At 41.5% G+C, this 27545-nt stretch overlaps 1 protein-coding gene across 5 annotated transcripts in view; it reads right to left on the reverse strand.

The window, feature by feature from the left end:
- ASAP2 (ArfGAP with SH3 domain, ankyrin repeat and PH domain 2) overlaps positions 1-27545 on the reverse strand; it is a 166023-nt gene that overhangs the window by 99517 nt on the left and 38961 nt on the right. For all 5 annotated transcript variants that reach the window (XM_038397774.2, XM_038397777.2, XM_038397776.2 and 2 more), the window contains 2 exons: positions 12534-12608; positions 8258-8307 (listed from right to left, as the gene is read on the reverse strand). In XM_038397774.2, the coding sequence (XP_038253702.1) occupies positions 8258-8307; positions 12534-12608 (125 nt within the window). The remainder of the gene's footprint in view (positions 1-8257; positions 8308-12533; positions 12609-27545) is intronic.

A 27545-nucleotide genomic window follows, 5' to 3' on the forward strand; every position in this document is an offset into this window, starting at 1 on the left:
TTTTTTTTCCCAACGTGCAGACGGACCGGCACCAGTCCGCGGACCACCACTTTGAGTAGAACTGATCTAGTCCATTCCTGACAGGTGTTTGTCCAACTTACTGTAGCAGGGCAGTAACCCCGCTCCTAAGCGGCAAGCCCAGGCTGATTGGGGAAGCAGCCACAGCTGGGCCACGCCCCAATTAGGCCACAGCTGGCCCTGATACAAGGGCTATGAGCCAGGAGCTAGTCACTCTCCCTCCAGCTTCAGAGGGAGATGGACCTACCTGCCTGGGAGCTGAGGGTACAGGCAACAGAACAGAACAGAACAGGGCTGGGGAAAGGTGAAAAGAGCTGGGGAGCTCCCGCCTGGCAACTCCCCAGGCTGCAGGCCTTGTGCAAGGCCAAACCAGGTACTGGGGTTGCAGAGGCTGCAGCCCAGGGGGTAGGCAAAGGCAGCAGGTCCAAACCCCCTTTGGCCAATGATGAATGGCTTGTACGCTGCAGTCTGCCCCAGTGAGCGGGGGCTAGATGGTGACTGGCAATAGCCATAGACTGAGGAGAGGTGGGGATAGAGGGTTGGGGCTTCCCCTGGGTGGGGAGACCCAGAGAGAGGGTGTACTGCCAGGGGGCAGCACCCAAGATAAAGAGGCACTGGGGTCCGGGAGGACACGGGGACCTGAGGCAAGTAGGACACCGGCCTGCAGAGGGCGCTCTGGAGGCTGGAGAGCTAATTCCCAGGACTACCAGTGGGAGGCACCACACTGGTGAGTCCCACCTCGCCACACATACTCCTAAAAATCTCTAATGATGGAGATTCCACAACCTCTCTAGGCAATTTATTCCCATGCTTAACCACCCTAACAGTTAGAAAGTCCAATCTACACCTCCCTTGCTGCAATTTAAGACCATTCCTTCCTGTCCTATCCTCTGTGATTAACAAAAACAATTCTTCTCCCTCTTCCTTTTAACAACCTTTTATGTACTTAAACTGTTATCAAGTACATAAAATGAAGGTGTAGACTGGACATTACGAAAAACTTCCTAACAGTCAGGGTGGTTCTATCATGTCCCCTTCAGTCTTCTCTTTTCCAGACTAAACAAACCCAATTTTTTCCAATCTTCCCTCATAGGTCATGTTTTCTAGACCTTTAACCTTTCTTTTTTTGCTCTTCTCTGGACTTTCTCCAATTTATCCATACCTTTCCTCAAATGTGGTGACCAGAATTGGACACAATACTCCAGCTGAGGCCTAACCAGCGCAGAGCAGAGCGAAAGAATTACTTCTTGTGTCTTGCTTACAATACTCCTGATAATACATCCCAGAATGATGTTTAGTGTTTTGTTTTTTTTTTGTTTTTGTTTTTTTGCAACAGCATTACACTATTGACTCATATTTAGCCTGTGGTCCACTATGACCCCCCGCCCAGATCTTTTTCCACAGTGCTCCTTCCTAGGCAGTCATTTCCCATTTGTGTGCAACTGATTGTTCCTTCCTAAGTGGAGTACTTTGCATTTGTCCTTATTCAGTTTCATCCTATTTACTTCAGACCATTTCTCCAATTTGTCCAGATCATTTTGAATTTTAATCCTATCCTCCAAAACACTTGCAATCCTTCCCAGCTTAGTATCGCCCGCAAACTTTATATGTAGTCTCTATGCCATTATCTAAATCATTGATGACGATATTGAACAGAACCGGACCCAGAACCGATCCCTGCAGGACCCCACTCTTCCAGCATGACTGTGAACCACTGATGATTACTCTCTGGGAACGATTTTCCAACCAGTTATGTACCTAACTTATAGTAGCTCCATCGAGGTTGTATTTCCCTAGTTTGTTTATGAAAAGGTCATGTGAGACAGTATCAAAAGCCTTACTAAAGTCAAGATACACCACATCTACCGCTTCACCCCTATCCACAAGGCTTGTTATTCTGTCAAAGAAAGCTATCAGGTTGGTTTGACACAATTTGTTCTTGATAAATCCATGCTGACTGTTACTTATCACCTGTGCTGGCTGCCTGTGCTAGGAAGCTTAGACTACAGCCTGCTACCAGCCCAGCCCAAAGCCTAGGGCCCTAGACTGTTACTTGCCGTCAGCCCTATTGCGTTGCTGCGTGTTTGTCTCTGTCAGATGGGCCCAGAGCTCTAGACTGCTTATGGCTCAGACCCACTGGTGCAACCTGATGCAGAGAATTAAACCCCAAGACAATGAGGCAGAGTGGCCTCCCTCCCCACTGGAGAGCAAGAGAGCACTATAAACTGAAATTTACTATGCTATACTTGGCCAAAAGGAATACTATATGCCAATATGGAAAAAATAGTTTAACCATCTACTGAATCCAAGTGTGGGGGTATGGATGAGGACTCGGCCTTTTACAAGAAAATTTCAGACACTGAGGCCTTGACTACTCTATCGCAGTAAGTCGACTTAAGTTAAGCTACTCCCGCTACGTAAATAACACAGTCAGCATAGCTTAGGTCGATTTACTGCAGTGTCTATACTACACAGTGTCAACAGGAGATGCCCTCCTGTTGTCTTACCTTAATCTTCTCATTCCAGTTGAATACCAGAGTCTACCAGAGAGCACGCTGCAGTCAATTTAGCGGGTCTTCTCTAGACATGCTAAATCGACCCCCCCACTGCATCCATCACAGCAGCATCGATCCCTAGTAAGTGTAGACATGGCCTCAGATACTTTTACATTCCAGAAACTCAAATGGTTTTAACAGTTTGAGCTTTGCCATTTTGGGGGGAGAGGAATAGTTAAGTGAATTTACCCATGTGAAAAGAGCATTATATATAAATATAGATATATAAAATATACACACACACACGCAACATTTATATACATACTCAAACAACAGTCTGTTTATTTGCAAGAGTATTTAATATGTGTAGTGAAGAGTGTAAGGAATTCATTTGTAGCTTTCAAAATTGAACGGGAGGGATAGCAGATGAGAGAAGGGCACCAGCTAGCCATAGTCAAAACAGACCATGTGCTTTCATTGTTTTAACTTTCATAGCAGTAGAGCTGCTAGCACAAGACAGACATATTCACTGCCTTACAAAGTAATAAATAAAATGCTTTTTAAAAACAAAAAATAGTTTAAAATCAATTTCTTAGGCACAGCACTCTTTGAGGGACAGGAACTGTGTTTTATATGATGTCTGGAATGTGCCTGTGACATTGGAGGCACTACCATAATACAAATCAGTGAGTAAATACTACCACAGCAAGGCTACAGTGCAAGAGCTGATATCACATCATAAACATCTAATACACCACAGCAGGGCTGATAAAACTGACGTGTAGGTGAGATTTGGCTCACCACTTTATTAAATATGGTCTGCCTGCTGGAAGTCTGAGCAGGTTTTCTGACACATGCATTCCTTCTCATATGCTCCCTCTGCATGTTTGCTGTTAGTGTGTAAGCACATGGGAGAAGTAATGAGCGTGCAAGGAGAGAAAACAACAAAAAAATAAAAAAGAGCCTATGTGCCACACTAACCAGGTCTAGCCAAAACAGCCATAACTTGAACAGTTTCACTGTCATGTATTAAAGATATCATCAGACCATAAGAACACTGAATTCAGGGCCTGGCAGGTAAGAAAAAGGAATTGTTTTTGTTTTGTTTTTTTAAATTTGCAATTTATAAGGCTACATGAGAAGTTTCCTAATGACACCGAGTCTGAAGATAGAGGGGTGTTTTTACCAGTAACTATTGGTCTTCAAGAGTGTAATTTAGACATATTAAAATTGGTGGGAATGGCACCTCCTGGATGTAGAATCTTCTAGAAAGCAGTGTCTATTGGGGCCACTTGCCCGTCCTTCACGCTTCCCTTGTGAAGAATACAAGGGTATAAAATGGAGGAGGAGTTCCAACTGCCTTTCAGTTTCTTCCCCAGTTTTGGAATTCTTTAAGCTGAGGCTTCAAAAAAAAAAAAAAAAAAAGTGGGAAAAGGTGTGTAGACACGTGTAGAATATGTAGAGGTGGCACACTTGAAGAACAACCTCCTTCTTCTTTTACATGTCTCTGTGTATTCCCACTTGTGGGAGATTAATGAGTAGCACAGCACACCGGGAAGGCAGGCTGAGGATTTATAGGTGAACAAAAACTGCAAAACTGCTCAAATAGGCATCACCTCTAGATGGCAAATCAAGATAGTATTAGAAGAGGCCACAATTTTGCTCTCTCCCAGATCAGACCTCACTGAGGGACAAATCTTTGCTTCAAGTAAATTCTATGAAAACTGCTGCCTTTGGATTAGATGAATACCTACCAATATAGTCAGAAGAATGAAGGCCTGGGAAGACAAAAGAGTGTATGAGCTAGCTAAGGTATTTGCACAGTTGTACAAGAACACAGTTCAAAGAATTTGCCTGTACATAAATTTCCCTTCCCCCTTCGTCAAATCAGTCTTAGGTCTAAGGGAGAGAATCTTGTAGACCACCATGCAGTTTTCAACTCCAGAATCCTACAGAATTCACAAGCCTGGAAATGGCTGGAGAACATGGTGCACATCTCAAGCCACCACCTGGAAATATTACTGTAGATGCAAAGGGAGAAGAGAAAGGAATTCCCTGACAAGCACGTGTTATCTTCACTTTCTGTTTCTTGAATGACCTGAGACATAAGTGGCTCAGGTGTAAGTAGTGCGAAGACGGGATAGTTCCTTTGCAATCAGTCTTAAGGAGGCCACAGATGTAACCTGGCTAAAGGCATCTCACAGTTATAGTGTAAACAGAACCTGTCTGTGAACCAAAGTCTAGATACAGACATGAATGTCCTGATGCCTGAAACAACCATGTCAGGATAGCAAAACACTGTGCTTCTTAAATAGGAAAGAATCTTGTGGATACCCCTGATTAGTTGGACTAGTAATACAGGGTTGGAATTAGTCCTGTAGAAAGAGGCAATATGATACCAATGTCACCATGTAGATAACAATTCTCAGTGCTGAGTGAGCAAGGAATAGCACTTCAAACCAATAATTCCAAGCAACCAGTGTTTTCAATCTCAGTTGAGAATCCCAAATTTACAAGTTGAAGTGCTTTTGCACTGGGCATTGTCACTACCTGAAGATTCAAGCTTAGGTAAATTTAAAACATCATAAAAACTCTTCTGAGCTGCACCTGAATCAAATAGCCTGTAGTGTTCAAACTGAGGAGGAAAATCTAAAGTCTTTCCGGCACTGCTGTAGAATAGGTTCCAGGAATAAAGCATCAGAAATGTAACATCAGAAGGCCCAATTCAATTTGGTCCTGTGCTACCAAGGCAGTGTGGTCCCAGCAGTGGCTGCCAAAATTTCTTTTTTTATAATTGATGTATTTGTTTTAAACTGTTGCTCCTTGAAGCTTGGGGGATATCAATTTATACTTGATAGTACTTAAATAGGACAAGCGTTCAGATACAGTGATCCACCATCACAATGTTAGAATAGACTTTAGGGAAGCTCTTTATAGCCTATCTTCCAAAACAAAGCATTGAGACTAGAATTTGAAACCTAGATGTCTTTAGGCAGTAACAACCTTGGACAGTTTCAAAGTCAGGCCATCAGCACCAGCTTTGAGGTCTTAGTCACCTTCAGAACCAATAAGTGGTGTAACACTTATGGAGACATCATAGGCACTGGAGCTACCTCAGTCTCAGCATGGGTAAAGTTCTTTCAGGATTTCAGAACCAAGGATGTCTTGGCACTCAAGAACACCTTGTTTAGGGAACCCAGTTGAAGAATTCTGTAGCTGACTAAGGCCATTCTGGGTCCTCCTCAGAACTGTCAGCCTGAAAATTTGTCAGTTCTACTGATTTCATCTGGAGGGACTCCCATAAAAGAAATGCCTACAGCCTCAGTCAACTATGACTGAGGATTCTGGGAGTAAACCACCATCTCTGAACAGAGTTTACATGTAACTAAGCATCTAACCACTGGAGAAACTCTGGGGCACAATGCCAACATTTAGGGGTGCCAACTCAGTAGACTCCAAATGATCAGGAGACTATGATGCCACCTATAAAAACCAAAATCAATGGTGCCAGGTTCTCAGAACCAGACTCAGTCCATCTGTGAACCACTTATTTAAGACAGTCACAGCATCAGATTCTCCTGATCCTGTGTTGCTGGATATTCAATACTGGACTGCTCAGTATAGAGTTTATGGTGCCAGAAAATCAAGGGTGCTGGATACACCTTTACCCAGATATAATGCTGTCCTCAGGAGCCAAAAAATCTTACCGCGTTATAGGTGAAACCGCATTATATCGAACTTGCTTTGATCCACCAGAGCACGCAGCCCACCCCCCCGGAGCACTGCTTTACCACGTTATATCCAAATTCATGTTATATCAGGGTAGAGGTGTATTTGGACTCAAACTCAGCTATCCATGACAAATCAGGCAATCTTGTTGATGATGAAATAAGGTATAACACCCTTTAGTAAGTGGCACATCAGAGAAGTCAGTTGTGCTGGCACTGGATCCAATGACTTGGGCAAATCCACCAACCTGGGTATCATTGATACTAGGCACTAAATCACTAACAAATGATTTACCCAAGATAACAGAGCTGGAGCCTAGGCACTGAGTTATATTGACTCAGATGGATCTTATGGCCATTTCAATTGGATACACAATATCAACTAAGGTCAACTTTAGTGCCACTTATACTCAGCACCACACCACATCAAGAAAGTGACTCATCAGAGTAAATTGTGCCAGATCCACAGTACTTGACTCAGTTGACCCAAAAGGATCTGGGGACCTAACTCCAGTTATACCGATACTGATCCACTTCAAGCACATGATATACCTGCCACCAGTATCAAAATCTTGGCACCAGATTCCAACACCACAGACGGTAGTGGGAATGATACTACCATGGATAACATGCACTGTAAATGTAGCTACATCGGTCCCATAATATTAGACAGACGAGGTGGGAGAGGGAACACATTTACTGGACCAACTTTTGTTGGTGAGAGAGACAAGTTTTCAATCCAGACAGAGCTCTGTGTGGCTTGAAAGCTTGTCTCTCTCACCAACAGAAGTTGGTCCAAAAAAGATATTACCTCACCTACCCTGTCTCTCTAATGTACAAAATGCATCAGACCATTTCATCAAGTGGATCACTATGGTCATAGCGCTGGATAATAGCCATTGGATGGATCTGGGGATGCCCACAGTGTTGGAATATCAGCAATGATGGGATGTCAGTACCAAATGATGTCACCCCAATGGGGTCCAGAAATCTGAGTGCCAAGTCAACTGCCAGAATTTCAGTGCCAGGCCCAGTCAGGTAAGAAAAGGAGAAGGGCATAATTAAGCCAGGCACAGAGCCACTTAGGCTAGCAGATGTTCAGAGTTGATGCTGGACTTACATATTTCCAGATATAGTTAACTGGGCCTGCGAAGTCCTGTCCCTCCCCACATTCATCAATAGGGGCACAAGAGGCAGCCTTTCCACTTCCGTGGACTGCTCAGACTCAGCCATGCCAGACTCACACCTTCTTTGTTATTCTAAATAAAGAAACTGTATGAAATGACCAACAAACTAACTAAACTGAAAATGGTCCAAGAAATGGCAGAAGGAAGCAGGAAAATTTTAAAGAGACAGAAATGCTAAGGACACTACATGCAATCCAAGTTCACTGCACCTTCAGCAGTTTAAGAAGGCATTAAAGGGAGGTTGGGCCAATTGCTCTTATACACCCTCAGAACCCTCCACCAGGGGAGAGAGAAAGGAGGCAAGTGGACCCCCAGTGGACATTGTTCTCTAGAAAATTCCATAGCTCAACACCAGGAGTCACTCAAAGAACAGTTCCTCTCCCTTTATGCAGTGAAGGGGGGCAGTAATAAATGTGGACTGGTTACAACTGCTCTCTAATGGGAACATTATTAAGCACACAAGCTTACCAAAAATGGAAGGCAATTTTTAACCATCATTGCCATAGCACAATAAACGATAATTAACTTAATTCAGACGTCCACCGAATGCATCCGATGAAGTGAGCTGTAGCTCACGAAAGCTTATGCTCAAATAAATTTGTTAGTCTCTAAGGTGCCACAAATACTCCTTTTCTTTAATTCAGAAGCTATATTATTAACTACAGAATTCTAAAAGAATTTTTCCATAGATCAGTATTGTGCACATGCCTTTAAAGAAATTATGCTCAGGATCTCAAGTGGGGCCTCGAGGTGTTATAATAATATAAATCACCACTACCTCTACATTTCATATTATGCTCTACACTTTTATAGAAAGGGAAAAACTTACACTTTTGTTTCATAGTCCTTCCAAGCCTTATCAAAAGGCTTTTTCAGATCCTGTCAACATAGGAAAAATACATTAAACATGGCTAACTATTTGCTACAAAAACACAGCAGATCTAATCACCCAGGCCCAGGCGCTGTTGTGAGTGCTCAATATTAGGATTGACAGGGAACAAGGAGCCCTTCCTCTCTCTGCCCCACTTTGTGCAGCTCACGTACGAACCGGGCAAAGAGACCTCAGGTGTGTGTAAGGTCTGTTTCCTAACTACTACTCCAGGAGTGCACAGCTGCATGCAAGTGTGCATGGGGAACAGATTACAGTGCATCCTTCAAAAATCATGTGGCAGTGTGCGTGCTCCCCCTATATGCTGCATAGCTCAGAAAGGCATTTGGCCTCTAGAACAGCCCTTGAGGCAATTCAGCTCTGCACCACCTGAAAGTCTTTGCCAAAATGGTACAATCAAGTCTTTAGTAAAGATTTAGTCATTTGACTTCAGTGGGAATAGGATTGGGCCCTACTGGTTCAAATCTTGCATCCTAACTCAAATGCAGAATTTCCCTGGACTTCAAAAAAAGCACACTAGAGGATTTGGCTCTGAGCACAAGATAACTTGGATAAGTGCTTATTTTTACAAGGCATTCAATTGTTTTATTACATGATTAGAGAAATCAGCCCACTATAGATCAAACAATATTATTAACTATCAAAATTAGGAAACAAACTGATAATACATAACAGAAACCACACACTTCCTTAAAAAAATTATTTATGAAATCCATATTCATAATTATTCACATCAACCACAGACCAAGGCAACAGCATTGTAAAGACTGAGGGCCCAGTCTTCCAAATACTTAGCGTCAGTGACACCACTCATGACACGTCTCAGAGTGGTAGCCATGTTAGTCTGTATCAGCAAAAAGAACGAGGCGTACTTGTGGCACCTTAGAGACTAACACATTTATTTGAGCATAAGCTTTTCATGGGCTAAAGCCCACTTCATCAGATGCATGCAGTGGAAAATACAGTAGAACACACACACACAGAGAATATGAAAAAAGTGTGTGTTGTCATACCGACTCTAACAAGACTCATCGATTAAGGTGGGCTATCACCACCAGAAGGAAAAAACAAAACAAAAAAACAAAAAAAAAAAACTTTTGCAGTGATAATCAGGATGGCCCATTTCAAACAATTGACAAGAAGGTGTGAGTAACAGTAGAGGGAAAATTAGCATGGGGAAATAGTTTTTAGTTTGTGTAATAACTCATCCACTCCCAGTCTTTATTCAAACCTAATTTAATAGCGTCCAGTTTGCAAATTAATTCCAGTTCTGCAGTTTCTCGTTGGAGTCTGTTTTTGAAGTTTTTTTATTGAAGAATTGCAACTTTTAGGTCTGTAATTGAGTGTCCAGGGAGGTTGAAGTGTTCTCCGACTGGTTTTTGAATGTTATAATTCTTGACGTCTGAATTGTGCCCATTTATTCTTTTGCATTGATACTGTCTGGTATGGCCAATGTACATGGCAGAGGGGCATTGCTGGCACATGATGGCACATATCACATTGGTAGATGTGCAGGTGAACGAGCCTCTGATGGCGTGGCTGATGCGATTAGGTCCTATGATGGTGTCCCCTGAATAGATATGTGGACAGAGTTGGCAACAGGCTTTGTTGCAAGGATAGGTTACTGGGTTAGTGTTTTTGTTGTGTGGTTGCTGGTGAGTATTTGCTTCAGGTTGAGGGGCTATCTGTAAGCGAGGACTGGCCTGTCTCCCAAGATCTCCGAGAGTGAGGGATCGTCCTTCAGGATAGGTTGTAGATCCTTGATTTTGCGCTGGGGAGGCTTTAGTTGGGGGCTGAAGGTGATGGCTAGTGGCGTTCTGTTACTTTCTTTGTTGGTCCTGTCCTGAGGTAGGTGCCTTCTGGGTACTCTTCTGGCTCTGTCAATCTGTTTCTTCATTTCAGCAGGTGGGTACTGTAGTTGTAAGAATGCTTGATAGAGATCTTGCAGGTGTTTGTCCCTGTCTGAGGGGTTGGAGCAAATGCGGTTGTGCCAGCAATGCCCCTCTGCCATTACACAAACTAAAAACTATTTCCCCATGCTAATTTTTCCCTACTGTTACTCACACCTTCTTGTCAACTGTTTGAAATGGGCCATCCTGATTATCACTACAAAAAATTTTGTCCCCCCCCCCCTTCTGGTGATAATAGCCCACCTTAATCGATGAGTCTCTGAGTCTCGTTACAGTTGGTATGGCAACACCAATTTCTTCATGTTCTCTGTATATATATCTTCCTACTGTATTTTCTACTGCATGCATCTGATGAAGTGGGCTTTAGCCCATGAAAAGCTTATGCTCAAATAAATGTGTTAGTCTTTAAGGTGCCACAAGTACTCCTTGTTCATTTTACTACTCATATGAGTAATGCTACTCCCTTGCATAAATGTTTGGAGGACTGCTTAGGAAATCATCAGCATAGCACTTTCAAACCATTATAGAACAAAGACAGTATTTTCTTTTTTACTCTGCTGCATTTCTACTCCCTCCTTTTTTTACATTTATAATATTAACAGAACCAATGTATACAGCAGAGTGCATTGTAATAAACTGCTTTTGCATTTGAACAAACACCAAATCAAAGGGGAGGCATCTGAAACCTGAAAAAGCAATGTACTGCTCTGTACAGTGTGCTGCCATGCACAGTACCCTGAGCTATATAAATCCTGTGTTTCATTTGTTTGTGCAGGTTAGTTGTGAAAATAAAAATCAAATGATTTATCTTATTAAACATACCCAAATATTACACTGAAATGGAATGGTCTCAGGCAGTCCAGAATACAGGGATACTGTACTGTTACCAAAACATAACTGCGCTGTTTTTTACCCCAGTTATAGTTTCCTGTATTTGGTTTGTTAGTATCACAATTTGTATAATTAATATAATTGCACTGAGACTACTCAAACTCCCTCACTCTGACTGTCTCTTGAACTTTGAATATGCAAGCTTTCTGCTAGCAATAAAAATGCCTTCTCAGCTTCTCTCTTCCTTCAGCAGATGCAGAAAATCTCAATTTTACATGAAGAAAAAAATCCCACAAAGCAAACAAAAAAAGTGTCTGTTAACACAAGGAAAAAGAGGAAGAGTTAAAAAGAAAATCCTGAGTCCCTTTGACTTATTTTCCTCTTCTCCTTCCCATCCCTTTCTTATCCTCCCCTACAGGCAAGAAAGTCTCGTCCCCACACTAACGCCCTGATTCTGCGGACTCATGCACATGCCTGACTTTATGTACTGTGAGTAGTTCCATTGTCAGTTGGACAGACTATATACAATGTGTAAGGTTAAAAAACACTTGCTAAGTCTTTGCAGGATTGGGACCTTAGATCTCTTTCCCAATTCAGTTATGAAAGAAGGAAAACAAAAATATGCTGCAGTTATTGACCTCTAGTGCAGGAACAGGTTAGAAAGAGGTAAAAGAGGGAGGAAAAGTTGAGGTAACTAGATGGAGGATAAAGGGTCTGAACATTTTTGTCTATTTTTTTTGAAGAAGCATTTTACCATGCTCCAGTTTACAGCCTATTTTGTATTTTGTAGGATTTTTGTTCTGTTTTTCCCCCCTTTAATTTAAAAAATTCACAACAATTGTTTCCAGTTGCTTCCTCATTGTTCAGTAACAACCCAGACCCTAAGCTAAAAAAGCTCCCAGGCCATTGACTTAGAAATTCGTTACAAAAGCACATCAGCATTAGTGTTCTAAGTTTATTCAACTCAGGCCACAGTTATTACCTCAGGCAGGATTCATCCACAAGATGATATTATAACATTTTTCAGCTACTGATTTAAATTCTATATTTATTCATGCTAACAAAAAGTTTCACCTACTCAGGTGTAAAGCTCCAAATAAGTTTACAATGCTATATAATGTTAATAGTAATCCTTTTAAATTAAACACAAGTTCTTAAGCATCTCTCTCCACGTATTTTATCTGAGCTCTGTACAATTCTTGCAATCTTCTACCATAGCTTCAAGATTATTACACCTTCTGAAAGAATTTTCTTCTTTGGTTTTGTAGTTAACTACACACTGTACTATAACTAAGCCACAATAGCAAAGAAGTAACTCAGTTCACAGTTGATGTCAAGGGCATTCCTTAGTTACTTGGTAGTGAAGTAGTATACTAGCATATGTATTTTCTTAACTAAAATTAAATTAGTACATTAGCCATATGTATTTGTACCAAAAATAACTTTATAAAAACAGAAATAAATGATTACCATACCCCTTTTACTCCTTTTAGGTCTCCCTTGAGCAAACTGTCCAATGGGAAAGTGATTATGTTGTTCATATTCTGAATCTGTAATAAAAATTAAAATTACACTTCAGTTAAAGATTTTTAACAGACTATAACGAAAAATGTACATTCTCTGGCTTCACTCAAATACTTGAAAAGTTTTAATTTCTCTTCCTAATACTGTTTAGTAATTATTTTTAGTACAACCAGTAATTGAAGATACATGCGATATGACTGAACCCACATCTGCAAACACTACCAAACATACAAAGTGTCTGTAGCTCGGATGGCAGCAAGCACAACATCCAGTAGCGATTGCAAAATGAGTCCATTAATTTCTACACTATCTGCTTTTTGTCTTTTTTAATTATAATATTAATATAGTTTTTTCTATATTTAATACATTTCCGCCTACTATTGCTGATCATTTATTTTCCAATCTCTTAAATCACATCAGTATATACTTATGTGTATACTTAACTTTAAGTACATGAGCAGTCCCACTGAACTCAATGGAACTACTTAACACATATAATTAAACATACATATCAAATCTTTGCAGGATCAAGACCTTACAGATTATCAGTTTAATGTCAGAGACTGTCGCCCTTACTTATGTTGATTAGTGCCTTATTCTGCAGTAAGTCCTGTTTATATTGCTGGGAATACTAACAGAGTAAGGTACTAGTCAACATAAAGGAGGCAGAATCTAGCCCTTTGAAGACTGCTGTTTGGATATATAATATACGTAACATGCATTCTTAAAGGGGTAGGTTTTCAAAGAAGTATGCAAGAACAATTTATTTTTAAATAGAAAAATATTAATTTTGGAAAAAAGATACTAAAGATTTTATGATGACATAATACTTAAGAATAAGCAAAATATCACAGGGGAAAAAATTATTTCATTTAGAAAGAAAGGAGAAAAGACAGCACAATTGCCGTACCTTTAGCCACATTCACATAATATTTTGATTAAACAAAATAACTAACGCAAGAAATAATGTTGTATGACCATGGATAGCAGATACCTGTAAACCTCTATAAAGAGTTTTATCTTATCTCATCATATGATTCAGGCACAAATGTTCAAGCTGTGGGCACTATGTTAAATTTTTACTTAGTACAAATATACACGTTGCATTGAGAGTAATAGATGGTATAACAGAACTGCATCAATGAAAAAGATTAATTTATGTTAACATATGAAGAATTTTTTTAAGGGAAGATTTCCCCACCCCATCCTCCACCCACAGAAACCAGGCAATGCACAGAATGTGTACAATGGGTGGGATTTTCAAAAATACTGAGTGTATACAAAGAACTTTATACCACCTAATATCAAATCCTACAGTCATTTAAGCAGTGCTAACAGTTTCTCAAGAGAGTCTGAAGCAGTATAATTGCAGAGAAGAGATTCATTTCCAGCCTAGAAGACAACATATCAAGAGTTACCACCTAATGGCTCTTTGGTGGCTTAAGTGAAATGATCTCAGTGGTCCCAATACTGTCCTCAGAGGGTAACTATGCATGTAAAAAAAAAAAAAAATTAAAAAAAAATCCATCATCATCGACACACTTGGCACTTATTGATATAAGCCTCAGAAGAGAGGCCAAAGAGTAATTAGGCCTGGAGATCTGACTACACCCTCAAGCCTAAAGATGGGTTCTTCATAGGGGGCATGAGGTACATTGATGGCAGCATATACATTTTCACCTGACCAATCACATTGCACCTTTTCTGTGGCTAGAGGTCATTTAGTCTCAATGGCTCAAAAGCAGTCTCTTTTTATGTGAATTAATTTCACATGAAAAATAAAAATTGGTAGCAGTAATATGTTTTAATATGATTAGGGACACAGTACTGAAAGTGATCTGTCTGCTCCACACTGACTGCTAAGTCATGGTTAGCATTCCATCATCTACACATCAACATAAATGTGTTCAAACATGAAGAAAGGGGAGCCTACTTACCTGTAAACTGGATGTTCTTGAAGATGTGTGGTCCCTATCTATGTTCCACTGACAGTTATACATGCACACCATGTGTCTGGAGCCGGAGAATTTGAAAGTTGTGTCCATTGGTCCAACTGCCTCTCCAGTTCCTTCTCCACCATGAATCAGGTAAGATCAAAAGCAGAGGGGAAGGGAGAGCAGGAACTGGAATACAGAAAGGGATAACACAAATTGAAGAACCTCCAGTTACAGGTAAGTAACCTCCCAGTCTTCTTTGAGAGATGGTCTCTACTGTATTCCACTTCAAGTGATTGACAAAAAGTACCCAAGTAGGATGAGGATGCGAGCGTATAGATGGTAGCAATATGTGGTGCATTTTCTGTTTGCTTGAGAAGCAAACAGATCCCTGATTGGGGCTCCCCATAGATTGAAAATATTGCACAGTACCAAGTCATCGAGCTCCCACTCATGGTTGAATGCAAAATGTCTGCTGAGGGAATCTGCAAGCAGATTTTGCTTCTCCACAAGGTAGGCTGCTGATCAGGTGATTCGACTACTGATGCACGTGTTCCAGAGGCTGACTGCTTCTGAACACAGGGAAGTGGATTTCACTCCTCCCAACTTGCTAATGTAGAAGAAAAGACTGCTTGCAACCCCAGAATACTGATGTGGATCTGAACTCTCAAGATGTCCAGGTATCTGATGCAGTGTGTATGTTCATGTGGGCTCCTCAGTATAATAGGGATGTGTCCTAATAATGGTCCTGTCCAGAGAGGAAGGGTGAAAGGGGATTCCCATGCATACCTGATGAGGATTTGTCCACCACAGCAAAGGAGACACGACATTAACCAACTGCAGCCATGTCTGAAGGCAACAAAGGTGGAGTATTGGAAACTAAGTGACACAGGTGCATGAGGCCATATGACCTAAGAGAGAGACATTACTTGACCGGTACTCAAGGGTTGTATGTGATGCGAGTTATTATATTGTTCATAGCTTAGAACCTGTACTGAGACAAGTACTCCCTCTCCCAGATGAAGCTAGAGATTGTGCGAAGTATGAGAACATATTTTTTCATGTTTATGCTGACTCCCAGCAAGGAGAGGAGGTGTAGCATCATGGAAGCTGATGCACAAGCTTCTTGGTGGGACTTGCAGACAAGGTGTCAGTTGTTGAGGTAGGGGAAGACAATGAGACCACAATGTCTGACTGATCTGCTACTACCTTGGTAATATCTTTGTAAATACTCTGGGGGCAATGGTTATTCTGAAGGGAGTACTCTGTACTGAAAATGGTCAGAGTCCAATATGAATCTGAGGAAGTGTCTGTGGGCAGGATGAACGTCCTTCATATCAAGAGCTGTAAACCACATGCCCTCTTCTAAAGATAGGTTTCTAGTTGTGACAATGTGATACCTGAATTTGCAAATGAAGCAGCTGGGATGGCAAAGGCTGAAGTTAGTCTCCAATCGCCTTTCTTTTTAGGGAAGTCACTCATGTAAGTCTCCCTTGATACTGAGGAGGGACATGTTCTATGGATCCTCGCTGCAATAAGGCGTTCACCTCTTGTTTGAGTATACTCTCATGACAGTGGTCCCCAAGGGGGGGGAAGAGGGGGAGTTTTCAAGGAGGTAGGGATGCAAGCTATCATTTAGCCACAGTGGATGACATTGAGCACCCACTTGTCCATTGTTACTGCACTCAATGTGCTGAAAAAAAAGAGTGCTAGATGAGCCCCCCAAATGGCATGTCAGGGTCAAGAGGTGCTGGGCTTAGTGTTTCACGGCTCTCAAGCTCCCATCAAAAATAACAATGAGCTGGGTACTGAGACTGACACACAGAGCCTGTTGCAGAGGGTATAGGGAAGAGAGACTTCTGAACCCTTTGTCTCTCATGTGGTGGTTTGTAGGGCCTCTGATGGAAAAACTGCTGAACCACATGTCTAGATCTGACCAATGAGTGGTGGAACTTCCTCCTGGGGCAGATATGTATATCCCAGTAAGTAGAGAATAGCCCTGGAGTTCTTCAGGGTATAGAGGAATCCATCTTCTGGATGAAGAGGTGTGATTCACAAAAATTCTGTTATCTTCCTAGGGAACCCCGAGACATGGAGCCATGACCCCATGCTCATGATGTTGGCAGTAGCCATAGCTCTCGAGAAAGTATCAGCGGCACCGATTGGAGAGTGGTCCTAGCTATCAGAGCTTGAAAATGAGCTTTATTCTGTTGCAGAAAGCTGTAAACTCCACAGACTTGGCTAAATATGGTTTTTTGAACTATGCCATCAGGATCTGGCTATTGACTATCATGAACTGGAGGCTGGATGTTAAGACCATTCTTCCCAGCAGATCCATGCATATGACATTTTTATCAGCAGGAACAGACCAGGGATGTTGATGCCTAGCCCTTTCAGAAGCAGCATGGACTACCAGTGAGTTGGGAGCTGCGTGAGAGAACAAATATTCTGCTCCTTTGACTGGCACATAATAACGCTTCTCTGGTCTTTGGGGGGCAGGAGCGCAGGTGGGCCAAACTGTCCTAGCTGGCTCCAGTATGGCTTCATTAATGGGAAAAGTTATACTGTTGGGTCCGAATAAATAAGAGGATGTCTAAGAGTGTGTGTTGGGAGTCCTGGATCTCCTCAAGAGGAATCTAAAGCTCCCCAGAAACTCTGTGCTAAAGGTCCTGGAACTGCCTGAAGTCATCAGCAGGGGAGAGGGAAGGAGAAGAGAGGAGGAGATGTAGGAGTCACTGCTTCGTCCGGGGCGGATAACAGTCTTGCTGGCCACAGTGAAACTGCCAGATCCATAGCATCATGTTCCTCCTTTGTCGGCTCTGGAGGCAGATCTGAGCCTACCCATAGAGGAGAGGCAAAAGGTGACTTAGTGGCATATTGGATAAACTCTGCAGCGAGGTATTGTCTCAAGGCCCACCAGTAGAGTCAATGGGGGAATCAACAGCTAGTCACGGATGCCCCCACGGCATGGGGTACCAGTAGCTCTGAGTCAGAGGTGGTGAAGGTTGGTCCCAAACTGGTGCAGATCTTTCGGGTGGTGGTGGACACACAGAGTAGGGGAAGAAAGATTCACCATGTGGTTCACAATCTCCCGATGAAAAGGCGGCTAATTCCGGTTCCAGTGGCGGTACCAAATATGGTGTTAGAGGGGAGATGTCTTCTTCAACTGGGACAAGTGATTCCCTTGGAGGTGATATTATCTCCTTGGAGACAGATGGAGGTGGTGATTCCAGATCTGGGAAAGCAAAAATGTCCCATGGGATGGCAATGGATTCATATATCTCTGGTGTAAGAGGAATTCTGCTTGTTCAAGCCATCAAACGCAGCAAGGAGGACGGTATTTGAAGCTGACAGTGATTGGACTTCGTGCTGATGGATCCTGAGGTTTGGGAGGAGTCAGGGACGATGGTACCAACAGAACTCGGTCCAGTACCAATGGAACCCATTTATGGGCTTTCTAGTTGGGCCTCTGGGATTTAGGACAACCTAAGTCTTCATGGGCCGAGCTGATGGGCTTCCTTACAGTCTAAACCAGCCTCGCTGAAGTAGATTTACAAGAAGACTTAGTCTCATGCTTACAAGAGTGCTTTCTGATGAGTCACACCCCTGCCCCGTGAGGGCTGAGAAGGTAGATTCTCTCACCCCAGAGTTGGACCTCATGAGCAGGAGGCACACTGCTTGCTGAATCATGCAGATGTAATAGAGGAGGTGGGGGTGTCCCTGGCCTGGGTCCAAATGGAGCCTCATGGCTTTCTTCATGAGGTATTTGTGGAGACAAAGTTCCTGCCCTTATCGGGTATGCTGGGGAACAATCAGCAGATACCACACCTCACTGCGATGTGGGTTTCCCCAAGGCAGTACAGACAGAGCTGATGGGCATCACTGATTGAGAAGGATCGCGGGCAGGAAGCATAGAGTTTGAAGCCTAGTGTCCTGGGTATAGTTTGGTACCCAAAAGGGATACGGAGTATATCGGGGCTGGGGGGGGGAAGAAGTCGCCTTGGGAGCCTAATCTAACAATAATAGATGTATAAATCACTAAAGTCTAAAAGCTATTAAAAAACTGTTAAAACTATTTACAAACTAGATAACTCTTATTTTGTAGAATGAAGCCAAAGCTGTGGACCCTGAAAGTTCCAACCCACTCCAACCCACACCACATGGCAGTGAGAAGGCACCGGAGAAGCCGTCAGTCCACTCCACCCTTTATCCCCTTAGATGGAGGCACGAGGTAAACCAGGGTGTATGTGCATACCAATGGACAATACTTGCAAATTCTCCAGCTCCAGACATATACTGTGCATGCATAACTCACAGGGGAATACAGTAGGGACCATTACTTGAACAATTCTGCAACCCAGACAAACCCTTAAGGGATAAAAGGAGAAATGTGATGAACATGAACCCTGGATACAGCTGAAGACTTCACAAGGAAAAAAGAGACACAGAAAGGCTACCAGAGAAATCACGTATCTTTGTTAGGATTTTATCCGACGAAATATCATCCTACATCCAACTTAGCAAGCTATGCTTTCATAGTCTAAACCAGTGGTCACCAACTGGTTGATCCTGATCAACTGGATGATACTGGAGGATCTCCCAGTCAAATCGCGATCTCCAGCTGTGCAGCAGGTCTGCCACTAAGATAAGCTCCCTGCTGGCCCCAGCTCCTGCCTGTAAGCACCGCCCCTACAGCTCCCATTGGCCAGGAATAGGGAGCTGTGGCCAATAGGAGCTGCGGGGGCGGTGCTTGCTGAGAGGGGCAGCACGCAGAGCCACATGCCGCTTGCTCCTCCCCCACCCCCCGGGGCCGCAGGCACTTTCCAGGAGTGGCGTGGGGCTGAGGTAAGCAGGGAGTTTGCCTTAGTGACAGCCATGATGCACCGCCAACCATGAGCTGCTGGAGGTAAGTAGGAGGGAGGGAGGCCACACCCCAACCCTAAGCCCCCTCCTAGAGCCTGCACCTCAAATCCCAGCCCTGAGCCCCCTCCCAGAGCCAGCACCCCAAACCAGCCCTGATCCCCCTCCCAGAGCCAGCACCCATACCCCCTCCTGCACCCCAAGCCCCAGCTCTGACCCTGAGCCAGCACATGCACCCCCTCCTATACCCAACACTCTGCCCCAGCCATGACCCCCTCCCAGAGCCAGCATCCCATACCCCCTCCTGCACTCCAAACCCCTGCCCCCTCCCAGAGCCAGAACACTGTACCCTCTTCTGCACCCCAACTCCCTCCCAGAGCTTGCACCCCTCTCCCCCTCCTGCAAGATTCACCTTCTCACCACTGCATTTCTTCAGTGAATCCGAACAGAAAAAACTGGTAGTAGAAGCCAACATTTAAACAAAGAGCACAACAGAACACGGCCCTTCAGGATAGTTCTGACTGCTTGCATGAGCAGTGCTTAGGTACAATGGATGTAGGCACTTTAGAAGAGAATATATATGCATGTATTTCTAGTTCAAGACTTTCAAATGAATTAAAAACTATAAAATAGGGTTTCTTTTTGAAAGTATTAATGTTTCACTTAATTGTATTCCTCCAATATTTTGTTTTTTAACTTGTTATATTTATATTATTTACTACCTGTTATATCCCTTACATTTCTCTTTTACTTATTTTTGTAAAATAAATTTAAATGTATATTGGCTGGTAGATGTGCAGTATTAAATGCATACATTGTTTAGACCTAAACCAGATAAATAATGTTTGTTCATATCCATAAATCAAGAGGTGGAATGCAGAAGAAAAATCTTAAATTTTCTTTAAAAAAGCTATTATAACAGAAACAGTAAACAGTTTTATGTAAACTGTATCTCCGTTTTAGCACAGTAAAGCAGCATTGCTTTGCTGCTTCTCCCATTCTAGATAATCCTAAAATGTACACAAAAGTATATAATCACCCAACAGATGCCAGTATGTTACCTCTACATTTTGATCTATAACTTTTAAAAAGTTGTTGGGAAAGCAGACACACTCTGAGGTCTGGGAGTGCTTAGGGGATGTTGCAAGATCAGTTGCCTCTGGTGCCAGAGAAATACTGGCAACTTCCACGTTAAAAAAAAAAAACCCACAACTGACCTGGTTTCCACTTCTAAAACTGCTGCTTTGGCAGCCACACAGTTTTCCCTGTGACAGCTTCCAACAAGATAAGATGACAGATATAGGGTACAGAGTAGCAGTCGCGTTAGTCTGTATTCGCAAAAAGAAAAGGAGTACTTGTGGCACCTTAGAGACTAACAAATTTATTTGAGCATAAGCTTTCGTGAGCTACAGCTCACTTCATCAGATGCATTAAATGCATCCGATGAAGTGAGCTGTAGCTCACGAAGGCTTATGCTCAAATAAATTTGTTAGTCTCTAAGGTGCCACAAGTACTCCTTTTCTTTTTAGAGATAGGGTAGTAAGTTAACGTTCACAAATTGGAAAAGGTTGGGAGGGGGGAGAAAAGGTGGCAGGCAGGAGCATGTTTATTTTCACAAACACTCAGCTACCAGAAGCCATACTAGATGTAATAGCCAAGCTAACGTTTGCACAGGGAAAAAGGACTAAACTAATTTAAAATCATAGAGCCAAATCCTAGTGTCCTTAATTGGGTAACTCATCTATTTAGTTAAAGTAGAGATTTACTCAAGACAGGACTGCAAAATGTTAAAGCCTGCACTACTTTCAATAGTTTTTGTTTAATAAAAAAACCACACATCCTAATAAATAATGTCTTACTTTTCACTGAAAAACCATTTAGATACACAAATAGGGAGACACCAAATGTGCTTTTAAATGTTTTAAAACTGGAATCAGCCGAAGGAGGCAAAGGGAAGAATCTCAAACGAAACAAAAACCTTGTTGGAGAAGTGGAGAAACATTAAAAGGAGCTCGGATAACAACCTCGAGTACTCCATTCTGTGCAAGCTTATACGGCGAAAACTGAAGGATGACTTTGAGAACTTCCAGAAAGAAAAGCTCCTCAAAACAGCTGAATCACGCAGGAGTCTCAGGACATACAAGCGGGAATTGACGCAGTATAGACTGAGCGTAACAGCACTAAAGAACAAGAATGGAGAGACAGTAATCGACAGAGCAGGGATGGAGGAGGTCTGCAGGGACTTTTATACAGAACTGTTCAAATCAAGAACCAATGTCCCTCTCCCAACGCTGCAACAGTCAGAATAACGCATCCCCCCAATAACTGTCAGCGAAGTCTGAAGTGCACTACACCAGATGAAGAAGTGAAAAGCTCCAGGCAAAGATGGAGTAAGGTCAGAAATTATTTCTGCCGGAGGCGAAGAACTTTGGAAGTCCCTCGCTTTAAGGTTGTCGATATCTTGAAGAAGGAAGAATACCATCAAGCTGGAAGGAGTCAAATACCATCTTGCTGCACAAGAAGGGGAATCAAGAAAATCTTAAGAACTACCGCCCTATATACCTGCTCTCTCACATCTACAAGCTCTTTACAAAAGGTGATAACAAACCGACTCTCACAGTCTGAATGAGCAACAGCCAAGAGAGCAGGCAGGATTCCAGAGAAATTTCAGTACAATCGACCATATATTTACCCGTAGCCAGCTCCTAGAAAAAGCGAGGGAATACAAACTCCCGCTGTGCATTGCTTTCGTCAACTATGAAAAAACCTTCAATCGCATCCAGTTTAACGCAATTTTAAAGGCACTCAGAGCAGGGCATTAACACGCAATACATCAGTTTGTTGAAGGAAGCAAATACTGGATGCACAACAGATATTACTCTCCTCTAAACTCACCTCTGCATCCCTATCGAGAAAGGTGTGAAGCAAGGAGATACAATTTCACTGAAACTATTCACTGCCTGCCTCAAAATGATTATGCACAAGATCAATTGGAAGAGTAGTGTCAACATAAATAGAGAACTATTATCTCATCTCAGATTCGCGGATAACATCGTGCTAATTGCCGAAAGCATCAACCAACTGCTGAGCATGCTACGAAGACAAGAAAAGCAGTCAGGTCAGCCTGAAAATGAAGCGCTGTAAAACGAAATACATGCGACCAGACGTCTTACGAAAAGCCAGAATAATCGTAGCAGGAGAAGAAATCGAAGAAGTGGAACAGTACCTATATTTGGGCCAAGAAGTCAATATGCGCCAAGATCTGAACGGAGAACTCTCGCGAAGGATTCCGGCAGGATGGTGTGTGTTCAATTCCATCAAAGACGTCCTCAAAGGAAAAATCAACAAGACCACACGCACAAATATCTTTAATTCAACAGTGCTGCCAGCCATCTTGTACAGCAGTGAAACGTGTGCACTGACGAAGAGACAAGAGCAGCGGCTGGAAGAGCAGGGCAATGGAACGAGCTATGTTGGGAATCTCCCTTCTGGATCGCATCTCAAATGAAATGATCAGAGAACGCAGCGGTGTGAAAGATATTGTTGTGGAAAGCAGACATAATAAGATACGATGGGCGGGCCACACAACACGGCTCATGGACAATAGGTGGACCGCAATCATAGCTGAGTGGTACCCACGAGAACAGAAAAGACCACCCAGCTGGCCTCCGAGAAGATGGGAAGATGACATTGTTAAATGTTTCGGACGAACATGGAGAAAAAAAGGCAAGAGTGTGAAAAGAATGGCAGATGTGTTGTGATCGGCACAGTCTTAAAGACAGCTGAAGACCAATCGATCCAGGTGAATTGGAGTCAAGCACTCTAAGTGTGCATTTTATGGTTATTAAACCACTTCTCTACTCTTGGTGTGTTGATAACACTCAGCCATTGGCCTCACACACACCAAAAGCACATTGGTGTTCATTAATGACTGCCAGTATAGCTTAATGCATTACACTGCTTAAGTAACTTCCCTTTCTCTAAAGATAAAGCACTATTTAAAAAATTTAAAATAGGTTTCTTAGTGTTGCAGGTTTTTAGCAGCACAAAACCAATTAACATCAACAGGAAATGAACACACTGTCACTATAAGATATCATTTGTGTGCCTGACCTTGAAATTTTTAAAAATTAATTATATAGTAAAAGAAAAAGCATTGAAGAAAATCAACCAAGATGAAAGTCTTTTATTTAAAAAAATAAATCACACAGTACATTTTAGAAAACGCAACCCCCCCCATGCACCTAAGTGAAATACTACAATGGAAAATTTCTTCCTGACTAGAGCTATTAATTTCTGCTCAAAAGTATGAGGATTACAATTCTAGATGTGAAGAGAAGAAAAAGCACTTTTAAGTAATCTAATCCATCACCCTAGCCAATGGCCAAAAGTTCCCTACAGTATATTTTCTAATATTTTGTCCAGTCAAAGTTTAAATGTCTAAGTGATGGGCTTCCACCACTTTCCTTGGGATTCTTTTGCTTAGCCTAAGAAATTTTATCATGAGCAAGTTTTGCTTCTACTTGGACCCCAATTTCCTCTCCTTCCTGTTATTAACATAATTCAACTATCTGGTAACCACTATTACTTTTTCCTCCACATCTCTTAGTTATGTTTTAGACAAAGTATACATGTTTAACTCTTTTAATCTTTCTTCATAAATCGTCAGATTCAAAGCCTGATTATTTGTAATTCTCTTCTGAACTCCTTCCAGTTTGTCAATTTCTTCCTGGCAAAGACATTAATATAATATTCCAGATGCAGTTGCACCACAGCCATATAAACTGGGATTACTACCTCTCTGCATAGGCAGCTCACAACTACACTTACCTTTTTGTTATCATATCCCATTGCAAGACCACATCTTACCTTGCTCTCTATTATAAACTTCCTCCCCCAGAACACTCATCATTACTCATCAATTTCCAAGTTGAATTGCATGTTAATTTCTAATTTCTCTAGGACCTTTTGTGTCATTTCTCTGTTTTCACTAGTGTTTGCAACTTCAGTAAATTTTGTAGAGATGCTGAAAATAAAGATCAGTCATCATATTCACATACCTCACTTGACACGACATGCTGCTCTTTCAAATTAAGAATAATGATGCACATTTTAAAAACAGCCATCAGTGTAGTGTCATATGATCCTTTAGCAAGTTCTCTGTCCACATATACCAATGAGATCAGGAGTAACTCCATTTAAGTAAGGAAATTATGATTTTTTAACAATGTGGAGAATCAGACCTAATACTGCAAAGACTTACACACATGCTTAACTTTACATATGTGAGCAGTCCCACTGACATTAAACAGACTACTCAGACCTGTAAAGCTTTGCATATTTGCAAGTACAGGACCTGAACTTTAAAAAAACAAAACAAAACAACCAACACAAAAAAATCTTAAAGCTCTTTGTTTCAATATCTTGCAGGGCAGCAAATGTCATAGGTTAATTATATACACTGTACAACTGCATTTCCTTTGATCAGTTTTAAACATTGTTACCTTTTAAGTTCAATGCATGCTCTCTTGCTTTTGTATTATGGAAAAGGTAAACAGGAGCACCTGGTAGGCCAAAATATGTATCAAAAACATTGACCCTTACTTTTCTCCTTTGTATATTAATAATACTAGTATTTTTAATTTACTCCTTATATGGAAGCTTTTCCTCCCATCCTCAGCACTTTCTGTAAGGTGAAGATTTCAGATTCTAGTGGTTGCAATCCAGTACTTTTTATGAGCACCGAATTTACAAAAAACACAGAATTCATAAACACACAACAGACTATGGATAAAAAGGCCACTGGATACTTAGGAGGAGGGAAAATATATTGAGGAATTGGGGAGGCAAAGGGAGGAGAGAAATAAAGCAGAGTTGTTAAACAGCTACTTTTTTTTTTTTTTTTCCTAAAGTAGAAGGCAGAGACCTGCACAAATCAGATCTTTTTTCCAGGAAGAAACAAACAGACAAAGGAGATATGCAATTATAGGTTTTTTTTTTCCCATGGCACAGTAAAACGAATAGGATTAAAAGAAAAACTTTTGAAGAGTAGGCCTGTTGAGTTGACTGGCCTTTTTCCTATCCCCTAATATTTCTGATATTCAAACTCATACCATACCACCCGACACTTAATCACATAGGAAGTCCAAGTGACTGTCACTAAAACATCCCACACAAAGACCAAACCACACCATTGATGCTACTATTCTAACTGAATGAATGCCAAACAAGCCATCAATGAAAAATACCACCAAGGAACAACACTGTGTATGCCAAGAAAGATATTTTTCGGAAAGGAACACTGACCCACCTAGGTTATCAGAATCAAAAGAATCATCAACTAGACTTCTTAAAGACCATTTCTGACCTAGAGAAAGCTCAAGGAAATTTTATAGCAGTATACTAGAGTTACAATACAGTAGCCAGTAGCCAGAGCTCTACTATGGATTATCTGGGTTCTGTACTGGAGAAAAAGATGCACATCTATAAGTAACTGATAAAAACCAATGTAGTGGAAAATGTAAAAAACTGAAAATTTTAAGAGAATAATACATATTAATGTGCAATTCAGTCCCCCTTTAGAAATGTCACCACAGCTTTTACAGCTAGTCTCCAAACATGAAGAATCAAAGCACTGGAAAATTGAGTTTTCCAAAAAATATAATCTTATAGCTTCAGTAGCTATTTTAAAATGCACATATAAAAGGAATCCAACCAAATATACACATAATTCATTTGCTCACAATCAAAGCTATACCAAGGCCTGAACTTCAACTTGGCCACTGTATAGTTGAGTCACAAGATACCAGAAACAGAGTTTCTGATGTAAGTGAAAGGTTTAAAAATCCAGATGCCTGGATATGACCATGAAAAGATTAAAGTCATGATGGCAAAGCGTGTACTTTGGGAAACCTTCAACAAGTATCAGAGGGGTACCATGTTAGTCTGTATCCACAAAAACAACTAGGAGTCCAGTGGCACCTTAAAGACTAACAGATTTATTTGGGCACAAGCTTTCGCGGGTAAAAAAAACATTCTTTAGATGCATCTGAAGAAGTGGGTTTTTTACCCACAAAAGCTTATGCCCAAATAAATCTGTTAGTCTTTAAGGTGCCACCGGTCTTCTCCATCAGAAGAGAAAAAGAATTAAAAGCTGTGAAAGCAGACCATCTTTAAAGCAGATTCATACGACATGAAGGAACAACTTAAAGGAAATCTCTCCCTTTTTAACTGAAACATTTTAGAACTGCAGCCCCCAAAATGCAACCCAGATGTTAAGCTGACAGAACACAATAGCTCTCCAATCAAAAATCAAGAAAATTCAAAATAAATGACAAGGTAAAGCTTAACACTAGGCCTCAAGTTACGCTAGTGTAAATAGCTTTGTCATCTGTTCCAGTCTGGGCACGTCCTCTCTCTCCCCTGAATATCACTACTCATTCTGCTAGCATCTTTTTAGGAATCTTTTAAAAGTGTCTTATGGAACTAGAGAACACAAATGATTAAAATGATGGCTTGCAGCAGCAGTTTGTATGGCATAAAACATAAAAAATTCTTTACAATTGAAACACAGTGGGTGCCAAGTTAATGTCAATACATTCATTTTTGATGCAGAATGCTTCAAAATCTCTTCGTACTGTACATAATTCAGTGAGTGAGGAGAGACCAAACGGGTATTTTTCTGGGGGGGGAGGGGGAGAGGAAGCATGGATGGGGGAAGGAGGTACTGAAAGGACTTCAATCTCACATTTTACATGTGTGTAAAACATTCAGGTCAGTACAGTTTACAGCAGACTAAAGAAACGTGAAATGTGCATTATGCACAGCTACGATAATGTATTGTATAAATAAAACAGATACCAATAATTAAATAATAAAGAAGAATCCAAAGTCTCTTCAGACTACTACAGCACTCCTTAGAGACAGTCCCTTGCAATTTCCACTTAGAAAACGACTTGTATCCAAGCTCTTTTGAAGATGATTTTCAAAGTAGGATACTTCCAGAAGCATGAACAATTTATTCAAGTGGTATGAATTTCTGGCAGGAAAAATTAAAGACATACTGTCCAAGAAATTCAAGTTTATAAATAAGTGATTTTCAAAAAACCTTAGAGTTTATGCGTTTTTTCTTGCTTGGACATTTAATAGTCTTTTGGGGGGAGAATTTAA

The sequence above is a fragment of the Dermochelys coriacea genome, chromosome 3 (assembly GCF_009764565.3).
Source record: "Dermochelys coriacea isolate rDerCor1 chromosome 3, rDerCor1.pri.v4, whole genome shotgun sequence".
Classification (NCBI taxonomy): domain Eukaryota; kingdom Metazoa; phylum Chordata; order Testudines; family Dermochelyidae; genus Dermochelys; species Dermochelys coriacea.